The sequence below is a fragment of the Ostrinia nubilalis genome, chromosome 20 (assembly GCF_963855985.1).
Source record: "Ostrinia nubilalis chromosome 20, ilOstNubi1.1, whole genome shotgun sequence".
In the NCBI taxonomy this organism is placed as follows: domain Eukaryota; kingdom Metazoa; phylum Arthropoda; class Insecta; order Lepidoptera; family Crambidae; genus Ostrinia; species Ostrinia nubilalis.
The window spans coordinates 2891099-2904249 of record NC_087107.1 but is presented as its reverse complement, the minus strand read 5'-3'; the positions used below and the strand labels follow the sequence as shown (position 1 = coordinate 2904249).

General features: G+C 39.6%; 1 protein-coding gene across 1 annotated transcript in view; it reads right to left on the bottom strand.

Moving 5' to 3' along the window:
* LOC135081849 (protein unc-79 homolog) overlaps positions 1 to 13151 on the bottom strand; it is a 33272-nt gene that overhangs the window by 11443 nt on the left and 8678 nt on the right. Inside the window, exons 3-11 of the mRNA XM_063976630.1 lie at positions 11417 to 11578; positions 10269 to 10439; positions 9913 to 10005; positions 9329 to 9514; positions 8602 to 8761; positions 6738 to 6810; positions 6459 to 6541; positions 5319 to 5450; positions 516 to 647 (exon numbers count right to left, since the gene is read on the bottom strand). Coding sequence (XP_063832700.1) covers positions 516 to 647; positions 5319 to 5450; positions 6459 to 6541; positions 6738 to 6810; positions 8602 to 8761; positions 9329 to 9514; positions 9913 to 10005; positions 10269 to 10439; positions 11417 to 11578 — 1192 coding nt within the window. The remainder of the gene's footprint in view (positions 1 to 515; positions 648 to 5318; positions 5451 to 6458; positions 6542 to 6737; positions 6811 to 8601; positions 8762 to 9328; positions 9515 to 9912; positions 10006 to 10268; positions 10440 to 11416; positions 11579 to 13151) is intronic.

The window sequence follows — 13151 nt, the reverse complement described above, 5'->3', positions numbered from 1 at the left end:
TACTAATGTGGGTAGTGTAAACAATTTTTATGTGCAACATTTGAAAGATGAGCTGTGTCGCAGTACTGTCTAAGTCTTATAAGTACACTGACTTAAATAACTATAAAGTTTTGGAGCGATTGTTTTGAGATAAATTTATCATGACTGATTTAAGGTAAGTGATAGAAAAAGTGAATTCCGTAACAAGTGGGAACCCTCTAACAACAATTTTATCGATAGCAATCCCTCAAGCTCCCTAGCTTTACCTTTAGAAAGGGTTCTAAAGGTTTCCCCCCCCCCCCCCCCCCCCTCCTCAACGAATTACATTTAATAACCCTCCTTCTATTTCAACTACAATAGTAAGACTCGCTCGTAAGTAAAATACTAAAATAGTAAGTGCGGCTCGCGGACTCATTAATAAATGTCGCGTTAAGACCCGTGTCTTACTATTTTATACCTTCTTCTGGCGTAGTCCGGGTAAAAAAACGTCTTGTGGCTGAAATGATGATAGCTAGTTTATAAACCCAATTTCTTACCTGCCCAAAAGCTGTCGGTCTTCCACCGAGATGGGGTCGGAAAAGTTCGCTGAGACCGGCGGCTTCATGACCTCACTCTGGCTGGTGTTGTCAGGGTCTTCCAGGCTGATCGGTTTCGCTTCCTTCATTAAACTGTAACGATGGTAAGTAACGATAAGGAAGAAAGAAAGAAAAATTGTTTATCATCGACAATACACTCAGAGCGCTTTCACATTAGGGCGTTAGTAGCGCGACTGCCAGCGGTTCCGTAGCCAAATGGCAAAAAACGGAACCCTTACAGATTCGTCATGTCTGTCTGTCTGTCCGTCCGTCCTAGGGTTTCTGATTTCTCGACTTATTTTTTTTCTCGAGTTTCGGGAATTCTCGAGGCCAAAGTCTCGAGTTTTCTCGGGTCTCGAGTCTTTTAATTAAAACTGTTGAAATCGGTTAAAATTTAATTAAAAACACGGGTTTTTATTAATGTTATAATGTGTCTGGGTTATAATCAATAATACTGTAAAGTTTCAACAAAATCCGTTCAGTAGTTTTTGCGTGAAAGAGTAACAAACATCCAGACATCCACACAAACTTTCGCATTTATAATATTAGTAGGATAATTATAACTTAGTAATTAACTAAAGGAACAAAAGTCATAAGTCGCGTGTACTATAAGGATTAATAACCATAAATATCTGGAGCTCCAATTGAATCACTTGTTTTCCAAAGAACACAAGTCCAAATTAATAGAAAAATTACGATAATAAACCAAACAAAAAAAACTATTAAATACATTTTTAAACTTAAAAATAACGACTTGAATAAACGTATTTACGAGTACCTAAACTAACAGATAGTTAACTAAAAATTTTCAGTCTTTAAATCAGTCAGTTATACAAACATAATAAAATATAGCATACTCGTAGGTGAGCATTATTAGTTTCGGTTAAGATCATTACTTGCAAATCAAATTAGTTAAAAAAAGGAAAGACTAGGCCAGTCTAAACGCAACGTTAACCTATTAAATAATTAAAAACTTACTTTTGTCTAAGAAAATAGGCTTTCAAGAATATTAAAGCTTCAAAATCGAAACTCGAGAATTCTCGAGCTCCGGTAATTTTTTTCTCGTCTCGAATGAAGCCAAATTTCTCGAGTTTTCTCGAGTTCGAGAAAGCTCGAGCAGAAACCCTAGTCCGTCCGTCTGTCCGTCCGTATGTCACAGCCATTTTTTTCCGAAACTATAAGAGCTATACTGTTGAAACTTGGTAAGTAGATGTATTCTGTGAACCGCATTAAGGTTTTGATGCAAAAATAAAAAAATAATAATAATATTGGGGGCTCCCCATACTTAGAACTGAAACTCAAAAATTTTTTTTTCGTCCAACACATACGTGTGTGGTATCTATGGATAGGTCTTCAAAAATGATATGGAGGTTTCTAAAATACTTTTTTTCTAAACCGAATAGTTTGCGTGACAGACGCTTCCAAAGTGGAAAAAAGTTGGTCCCCCCCCCCCCCCCCTCTAACTTCTAAAATAAGAAAATGAAAAATCTAAAAAAACATATGATGTACATTACTATAAAAACTACCAACGAAAATTGTTTTGAACGAGATCTAGTAAGTAGTTTTTTTTTAATACCTCGTAAATCGTAAACCGCTTATTACCGCGTAATCTTTCATACAAATAACTTAAATTAAAAAAAAAAAATTTCATATACAATGGTACGGAACCCTTTGTGCGTGAGTCCGACACCCACTTGGCCGGTTTTTTATAATGTGAAGGCAGGCATCCGCTGTCACATAGTACGAAATTTTCGGCAGCGCGTCTGACGTGCGTTTATCGCGCTACTAAATCGCCTAAATATAAAATCGCTCTTAGCCTAGGCGCAGACCACTGATTTTTCGTCTACCGATAGTTTAGTCAGGCATTACACCGATTTGGTATCGGCCGATTCTTTATACAAATTAGAATCGGGCCCAACTGTCGGCCAACTAAAAGTAGGTGGTCTGCGCCTAGACTTAACCAACAACAATATTTAAAAATAAATAAATGTAAATAACATAATTACATTTATATTATGAATACAATGATACAAAGGTGAATATGATGGAAAGGTTTCCCCTCAGCATTGAGTCGTAGCTGGTCTTCCGGACTTTCTCAGCTTTTCCGAGCTGTTGAGCTACCAAGCTATTATATTACAGAGTACTTGGCGTTGTGCTTACTCCATCGCCAGTTGCGATACCAACCTCGTAGAATCCATAATGCGCCACGGCAAATAGTATTACAGCCGTGGCACATGATGGTCTCCACGATTTTGGTCTGGCGAGCAGTCGTCGGTTGAGCTATTTTCGCCTCTAAGCCCAGACAAATAAAGTCGTTTTTTGAGTTTCACTGGACGTGAATTTTTCTCGAATGTGCAGTCTTCTTTGTTGAGCTATTCTCGCCTTTAAGTCAGATCAAATAAAGTCATTATTGTCGGTTTCCACGTCGAATATAATTATTCGTTCGTCTTCTTAAGCCATTGGGCTATTATCGCCTCTAAGCCCAGACGAATAGTCGTTTTTTGAGTTTGACTGGACGTGACTTTGTTTCTGATGTGCAGTCTCCTTTATTGGGCTGTTCTCGCCTTTAAGTCCGAGCATATAAAGTCATTATTGCCGTGCCTCTGATGGTTTCCACGTCGAATATTATTCGTTGGTCTGGCGTGCAATCTTTTTAAGCCATTGGGGTATTATCGCCTCTAAGCCCAGATGAATATAAAGTCGTTTTTTGAGTTTGAATGGACGTGATCTTGTCTCGAATGTGCAGTCTTCTTTGTTGGGCTATTCTCGCCTTTAAGTCCGAGCAAATAAAGTCATTATTGCCGTGGTTCTGATGGTTTCCACGTCGAATATTATTCGTTGGTTCGCGTGCAGTCTTCTTAAGCCATTGGGCTATTATCGCCTCTAAGCCCAAATGAATAAAGTCGTTTTTTGAGTTTGACTGGACGTGACTTTGTTTCTGATGTGCAGTCTTCCTTTTTGAGCTATTGTCGCCTTTAAGTCAGAGCGAATAAAGTCATTATTGCCGTGCCTCTGATGGCTTCCATGACATTGGTCTGGCGTGCAGTCTTCTTAAGCCATTGGGCTGTTATCGCCTCTAAGTCACATCAAACGAATAAGAAGTTTTTCCCCAACAATGAACAACCACGAAAGTGTGCGTTAATTAAAAAGAAATACAAAGAAAAAAGGCATTCGGTAATTTTTATACAAGAAATAAATATTCCAGGAAATTTTTCTACAGTGAAAAAACTCGATCGGAATTTTTATACAAGAAAATAAAAATGTCGGAAAATGCATCTAACAAATCGTTTGAACAAGGTTTTTTACTAATAAAGTGATAGTTAAATATTTATGTATATTTTTCTTGTAACTACTTTCATGTGCACCACCATTCTTGAGATGGGCGTTGTTTTATAAAACCACATCCTGTACAGTACCCGGCAATAAATATTGCACATCGACCTTTGGAAAGAGACAATCGGTTAATTCCGGCTCATAGAGCGTTATCACTGTCGCACTTGAACAACGACTGACAATGACGTTTTGTCAAAGTGTAATCAAACTTTATTTTAAATGTGTGCAATTGATTTTGTGAATTAAATTGCTAAAATCTTTTTATAAAGCCTGGTCCGTAAGCACGTAGAATTTTGTCCAATGACCCCAAGCTACCCGTAATTATGTTGCTGTCACGCTCGCACACTCACTGCGGGCGCCCGTCGCACAGTCGCGACAGCAACATAATTACGCGCGAGCGATAAGGATGGGTAGCTTGGGGTCATTGGACAAAATTCTACGTGCTCACGGACCAGGCTTTAGTCGTGAAAGAAAAGTGGTTCACAATGTGTTAAAGTATTTGTCGAAGAGAAATACTAAGGGTTCGGACAATATTTTCATTGAATAATGTTTTGTCAATGACGTTTTGTCAATCGTATAGGTAGTGTGCGACAGAGATAACGCTCTACGAGCCGAAATTACCCGTTTCTCTTTCCAAAGGTCGATGTGCAATATTTATTGCCGGCTATTGTACAGAGAAAAAAGGCGTTCGGAAAATTTTATACAAGAAAATAAATATTCCAGGAAATTTTTAAAGTGAAAAAACCCGATCGGAATTTATTATACAAGAAAATAAAAATATTGGAAAATGCATCTAACAAATCGTTTGAACAAGGTTTTTTACTAACAAAGTAATAGTTAAATATTTATGTATATTTTTTTGTAACTACTTTCATGTGCACCACCATTGTTGAGATGGGCGTTGTTTTATAAAACCACATCCTGTACAGTACCCGGCAATAAATATTGCACATCGACCTTTGGAAAGAGACAATCGGTTAATTTCGGCTCGTAGAGCGTTATCACTGTCGCACTTGAACAACGACTGACAATGACGTTTTGTCAAAGTGTAAACAAACTTTATTTTAAATGTGTGCAATTGATTTTGTGAATTGCTAAAATCTTTTTATTAAGCCTGGTCCGTGAGCACGTAGAATTTTGTCCAATGACCCCAAGCTACCCATCCTTATCGCTCGCGCGTAATTATATTGCTGTCGCGACTGTGCGACGCGCGCCCGCAGTGAGTGTGCGAGCGCGATAGCAACATAATTACGCGCGAGCGATAAGGATGGGTAGCTTGGGGTCATTGGACAAAATTCTACGTGCTCCCGGACCAGACTATAATAAAGTAATAGTCAAATATTTTTCTTGTAACTACTTTCATGTGCACCACTCTTAAGATGGGCGTTGTTTTATAAAACCACACCCTGTATAAAGCATTGTTTTCCATACCTCATGATAGCTTCCACGAGGTTGGTCTGCATATCGCTATCCATCTGCCACGCGTGCGGCAGTCGCGTGTGCACCACGTGGTCGCCGCCGCGTCGACTGTTGTGGCGGTTGCCGTGGCACTGCTGGCAGTATCTGAAACCAGGAAAGAAATCTATATTTATAAAGGCGAAAGGTCACTGACTGACTGACTCACTCACTCATTACGAAATCTCAGATACTAAAGCCCGGTCCGTAAGCACGTAGAATTTTGTCCAATGACCCCTAGCTACCCATCCTTATCGCTCGCGCGTATTTATATTGCTGTCGCGACTGTGCGACTGGCACCCGCAGTGAGTGTGCGAGTGCGACAGCAACATAATTACGCGCGAGCGATAAGGATGGGTAGCTTGGGGTCATTGGACAAAATTCTACGTGCTCACGGACCAGGCTTTATATGTGCTAAGAGTCTCAAATTTTGCATGGGGGTTCCAATTAGAACGTAGGCGCTAAGACGAGATTTTTCAAAATTCAATTCCTAAGGGGTAAAACGGGTCCACGCGTACGAAGACGCGGGCGGCCGCTAGTTTTAAATAAAAATATGAACTGACACTAAAATAAAACAACATGAAAAATATAAAACACTAGCTTTCCGCCCGCGGCTTCGCGCGCGTGGACATATTTAAAGGAACCCTATTTTTTTCCAAAATAAAATTTAGCCTATGTTACTCGTGGATAATGTAGCTTTCGAATGGTGAAACAATTTCTTAAAACGGTCCAGTAGTTTTTGAGCCTATTCATTACAACCAAACAAACAAAGTTTTTCTCTTTATAATATTAGTGTAGAATAGCTGTGTGGTTCTGGCAAAGTAAAGGAACCACCCTTGCTCTTCCCGTAGATGTTGTAAGAGGCTGCTATGGGAGATATATGCGTACATGAGGCCTTTTTGGGGAAAAAGCTGGTCGAAAATAAATAATTAAAAGAATACAAAAACAACTACCTTACCTACTTACCTACCCACGTTAACTTATTTAAAAATGTTTTAGTATTAGAATGTGTTTCTTTAATTGGCTTATGTTCAAGTTGTATTTTCCTGCACATTTATGTACAATTTAATGCTGTTGAAACTTTGTTAAACAAATAAAATAAAACAAAAGAAATACCTGATAGGATGGTTGCCATTATAACTTGCACACTCGTTCGAGAAGCAAATTGAGAAGGCCGCCTTATCTGTGGAGCGGCAGTTCTGGAATAAAAAACAAAATTATTGAAATTTTCTCTCACTGAAAGAAGCAATTTTATTTGTATGTGTCAACGTCAAATTGTGAACTCCGGCAGTTTATAATTTAACGCGTGAAAATGTAAACTAACAGTGTGTTAAGCGAGATTTAAATCTGACGGAATTCACAATTTTACGGTGATTTTACAAGATGTAAACATACCTTATTCTCGCAGACCATTGATACTTGTTGTTGTGGATGCAGGATATCAAAGAATCTTTGATTCGGATGCTCTCTATAAAAGAAAGAAATTTTTCAATTAGATACGAGTACAATTTAATCCTAAAAACACTGCAAAATATGTTACAGTACTTGGGAAAATACACATAAGTACAAAATCATATTAGCAACATTTTAGGCACAGGTACAAATTGGGCACATGTTTCAAGTACAGAAGCGAAACAGGTACAAATTGGGCACATGTTTCAAGTACAGAAACGAAACAGGTACAAATTGGGCACATGTTTCTAGTACAGAAACGAAACAGGTACAAATTGGGCACATTTTTCTAGTACAGAAACGAAACAGGTACAAATTGGGCACATGTTTCTAGCACAGAAACACACAGGTACAGAACTCACAATCAATGTATCTTCTTGTAGCGCTCGATGCAAAGTTACAGCGTAGGGCCTTCAGAAGCGAACGCCACGCTGATACAATAATGCGTAACCTTCGCTTCCGATGGCCCTCCGCTGAAGGTGACGCTGATGCAGTGGTCGTGACGCCTTGCTCTCCTCTTCGAGCTTTCTTCAAGCACAGATACAAATTTACCTGCACAGGTACCTTGCACACGTGGGCGTACCCAACTTCTGTGCTAAAGGGGGCCAGTTATGCCCAGTTTCTGACCTAAAGGGGGCTGTTATACACAGCTTCTGAGCTAGTAGTGGGGCAAATCAGATTTTTTCAGTCTGATCTTTTGACTTTTCTCTTTCTTGCTCACTGTGAGGCATATTCAAAGGTAAGCACATAAGGCCCTGTTTACCCTTTGATTAGTGATTAGAAAAATAGGCAGCTGCCCTCTCCTGCCCTCGTCCCCCTGGAAATCTCGGAGAAAATGTATGAACTCGCCTAATTAAGGTACGCCCATGCTTGCACAGTCAAACAGACGAGCACAGTTATCTTGCATAGTTACAAATGAGCACAGGTATCTTAAGCGACCCCGAGACGACCAATCGCGATTGTCAATTTTACGTGATTGACAATTGACATTGATCGTTTACAAAAGGCATTGAAGCGATTATCAATTGAATTTACGTGATTGAAGCCAATTGATGATAATTTTAATTCAAGCCCAATTGACAGGTGCTATTGAAGCTAATATTGATCGTTTAGCTGAGCCATTGACAAACGTTTCCGTCAATTGGAATTGTCATTAACGTAAATACATTGACAATCGCAATTGATCGTCTCGGGGCCGCTTTACAGTCACAGACGAGCACAGGTATCTTACAGTCACAGACGAGCACAGGTATCTTACAGTCACAGACGAGCACAGGTATCTTACAGTCACAGACGAGCTCAGGTATCTTACAGTCACAGACGAGCACAGGTATCTTACAGTCACAGACGAGCTCAGGTATCTTACAGTCACAGACGAGCACAGGTATCTTACAGTCACAGACGAGCACGGTTATCTTACAGTCACAGACGAGCACAGGTATCTTACAGTCACAGACGAGCACAGGTATCTTACAGTCACAGACGAGCTCAGGTATCTTACAGTCACAGACGAGCTCAGGTATCTTACAGTCACAGACGAGCACATGTATCTTTCAGTAACAGACGAGCACAGGTATCTTACAGTCACAGACGAGCACAGGTATCTTACAGTCACAGACGAGCACATGTATCTTTCAGTAACAGACGAGCACAGGTATCTTACAGTCACAGACGAGCACAGGTATCTTACAGTCACAGACGAGCACAGGTATCTTACAGTCACATACGAGCACAGGCATTTTTCAGTCACAGACGAGCACAGGTATCTTACAGTCAACGAGCACAGGTATCTAGCACAGGTACTGACCTGTGGATCTCATTAGCGCATTCAATGCACAGATACAGCGGCGGCGGGCTGTCGGACGCGAAGGTGACGCTGATGCAGTGGTCGTAGCACACCTTCGCGGCCTCCGCTGTGCCCGCGTTGGGACACATGTCCCGTTGGCACAGGAATGGGACGAGGTCGTCTGGAAGGCGGTGGAATTTTGCTGGGTGACATGTCAAGACATGGCGTTTTAGAGACAGTTCATATATCGATTATTACAAGAGAGACGTTAATATTAAAAAAAATTACAACGTGTTAGAAAGTAAGCTTCATATTAAATTCAAAAAAATAGTTTTCGATAGCTGTAATATTATTGACTTTAATCAATAAACTTTCAAAACAGTCTCATGTCATAAACCTGCATTGCATACAGGGACCTATTAGATGAAAGTTATAACTTAAGGTATAATACATCCATATCATCCATAAATCAATCCATAAATCCATATGCAGCGCAAGATCGGTGAAATGAAATAGTTTATTCAGTACATAGGCCTAGCTTGCCCTACCACCACTTCGGGACAACATATGGGCTGGTGCTGAGAAGAAGTGTCGTTATGGAAATCTTGAAGAAGTGTCGTTATGGGAGAAGCCCAATTTTATTCCTTTTCTATTCCTTTGTCCAGGCAGTAGACGTCCTTGGGTCAAACTCAAGTTAAAGCTCAGTTCAAATAAGCACACTTCTAACTCCATCATCCACAAAACTTACTTGAAAACTTGCACAGCAGGCCCTTCCTGTCAAACAGCTTGGCGTCAAACGGGGGCCAGTAGTAGAACAGCAGTTTGGCGGCTGACAGCCTCGCGCCCCAAGTTCCGTATGCGATGACGCAGAGGATGTCTTTGACGACTGTCTGCTTCATGGACATGAGGCATTCCAGGAGTTGGCAGTGGTGGGCTGGAAGAAAACAGTTAATCATAGTAAACATAGGTCAGTGTGGTACTGCCGATTTGAGATTCCAGGAATGCTGGTTCGATCCTGACCGCTGAAATTTTGTGGTGAACTCCCACACACCCGATTCTATTTCATCAAGCTTTCTGGTTGGATTTTATTTCATTTTATCATAAAAGCAGAGACACGGCGACAGGCTGTGGTAGGTAGGGAGATTATTAAGAAAGTAAATAGGCAGGTCCTAAGAACTCTGGGAAGAACAAAAATGTAAATAAAAATGATGTTTGACAGCAAATTGGCACTTTTTTTTAGAAAAACTTTATAGTATAAATCCTTCTCTTATTAACAAATTAATGTATTTTTTAAACTGATCATAGTAGAAAACAATTTTAATCTTATCTTACCTGGGTTGCTAGAATGCTGGAATACCATCATGACAATGGCTGCTACAGACTGAGACGCCTGGCTTTCCTCTTCTAGGCCGGAATAGCGACGTGCTACAAAAATACATTAATATTTAATATGTAATGATGTCTAAGGGTTAGGACAAACCAACGCGATCACAGCGCGATCAGCCGGCGTGCAGCGATGGCGACCAGACCTAAACGCATTGATCGCCATCGCTGCACGCCGGTTGATCGCGTTGGTTTGTCCGAACCCTAAGAAAACTACGAAAAAAACCTGCGAAAGTCAGGAAATGATTACACATATTTATGGGGTCATAGCTAACAAAACTCAAGCCATTTTGAACTCTACTCACTGATAGTAAAGGGCAGTATGTAATAGCACAGCAGGTGCAGTATCTGCTGATGCAGCGTCACTGGGAAGACAGCCACGCAGTAAGCCACCAGATATGGTAAGTTGTCGATCATGTCGTACTCCAGGAATGGGAGCAGACAGCCCAGGCACTGAAGGACTGCTTGGCCGAATGCTGAAATAAAAATAAAATCCTCTTCAGATCATTAAGTCTCCACTGCAGGAAAACGACCTTTCACAATTTATCAGAGGCTAACGGAGGATTTGACCTGCACTGTCTATGCTGAACCACAGAATAATAATAAGTACTACGTACAGAAGTTTTACTTCGCAAAGGTATTTAAAAAAATGTATGCTCAATGTCATTAACAATATGGTGTAATTTAGCTTGTCTCAAGAGTCAAGCAAGTTTGTCAGAAGTTTTGTTGACAAACGTCAGTGATCGGTACTGCGCCGAAGCTATAGGGCTGACTTCGGTAAAATGATGTGACGTGAGGTGCCAATCTGCAGAAAATGGCGGAGGAAATACATGATTTAGCATGAATTATCATGAATAATATTAACTACTTATTTACCTCTCAGTGTCTTCAGGCAACTTAAAAAAGTACATTCTGTGTTTTTATTATTATTTAGGCAGTTAAATACTGCACAGTATTTAGTACACCATTTTCTTTATTTTTTTCCATCATACACAAGAATACGCGTGCGTGAGTCAATGTTCGCTCGTATGTGAGGCCTTGTCGAATAGTACTCTTGTAGGGGGCAATCGTGCGTGTTTTGTTTTCGATGTAAACTCGCGGAGATGAACAGGCCTGGCTGAACAGTTTAATGAAATGAACAAAAGAACTTGTTTAATGTTCTTTTTTTAAAGAGAAGCACTAAAAGAGAGTTCAGTGTTCCATTAGAACAAAACTAAACCGACGCGACGTCGTTATTTTCTTAACAAAAATCTATAATCTTAGACACAGGAGTATAAATTTTAATTTAAACTTTATTCTGGAAATACGGACAACCGAAATTCTGCGAAAAAATATTCAATGAACAATATTATCTCTTGATCGCGGTTGATGCGAATTATCAAGAAGTTATTTAATAGTCGTTGTAGTCCCAAAGCATATGCATACATGTTCTACAAATATTGTATCCACTCACCCTGTATACCATACTGCAGATGTGGGGCAGCATCGACGAGCTGGGATATAGCGTTAAACAACCCCTTGTAGTCGAGGTTGGGATAGAGTATCATCCGGTCGGGATCGTTGTCCGCGTCGCGCAGCATCTCCAGGGGAGAGCGGGGGACATCTTTGAGGACGCCTGGGGAGGCAGAGTGGTGTTAGTGTTGATGAGCTGATAGAGTAATAAAGGTTGGGGCACAGAATAATAATAAGTACTACGTACAGAAGTTTTACTTCGCGAAGGTATTTAAAAAATGAAAAAAAAGAAAACTCATTAAAACTCATTTATTTCTGTAAATAGGCTTAAAAAAAAGCACTTTTACACGTCCCAATATTAACCCTACCACTGCTTCAGGACAATAAATGGGCCAGTGCTGAGAAGAAGCAGCGCAAGAAACTCAGTCACTATTGTCAGCCTCTTTTTCAAAGGTTTACATGCTTTAAAATGTACAAAGTTATAAATATTTATGCGAGCTAGGCAGTAACGTATCCCAAACATTTTTATCTTTTAAATAATCATCGACTTTATAGTAGCCTTTTTTCATTAAGGTACTTTTAATATGTGCTTTGAATTTATGAATGGGTAGTTCTACAACAGTTTGTGGTAATTTATTAAAGAATTTAATACATTTTCCCATAAATGAATTACCAATCTTATGCAATCTGAAATTTGGAACGGCAAGTTTATTTTTGTTTCTTGTATTAAAGTTATGCAAATCGCTCTTTTTCGTAAATTGCTCTATATTTTTGCGGACATATAAAAGGTTTTCATAAATGAACTGTGAAGCTACTGTCAGTATGTTTATTTCCTTAAAAAAATCTTTCAAGGAAAATCGGGGTCCAAGGTTATAAATGGCCCGCACTGCTCTCTTCTGCAGAACAAACACAGTTTCAATGTCCGCGGCTGAGCCCCACAACAATATGCCGTATGACATTATACTATGAAAATAGCTAAAATATACTAGCCTTGCCGTTTCAATGTCAGTTAATTGCCTTATCTTTCTCACTGCAAAAGCAGCCGAACTGAGCCTTTTTGACAAAGTTTCAATATGAGGACCCCATTGAAGTTTAGCATCTAAAGTGATTCCCAGGAATGTTGTGGAATTTATGCTATTTAATGGTTCATTCTTCACCATTAATTGCGTGGAAACCTGCCTCACATTAGGTAAGGTAAATTTAATGCACTTAGTTTTGTTTGCATTTAACAATAAGTTGTTAACAGTGAACCAATGTAGAACCTGTGAGAGTGTGTTATTAATATCGTCAAAATTTACTTTACCTCTATCAACTTTGAAAATGAGAGATGTGTCATCAGCAAATAACACAATATCACACAGATCTTTTACAAAGTAAGGAAGGTCATTAATGTAAATAAGAAATAGCAAAGGTCCCAGTATTGATCCCTGCGGCACACCCATAGTAAGAGGTGCTCCAGAAGACTCAGTTCCGTTAATACAAACTTTTTGTTTTCTGCCTGTGAGATACGAGTTCAGCAGATCAAGTGACTTATTCGAAACACCATAATGTCGCAATTTGTTTAGTAAGGTTTGGTGGTCTACACAATCAAACGCTTTTGAAAGATCACAGAAAATACCAACAGCGTCCTTTTTACTCTCCCAAGCATCAAAGACGTGTTTCAATAGTGCTACCCCAGCGTCAGTAGTACTTCTACCTTTCGTAAAACCAAATTGCTTATTGTGTAATAATTTGTT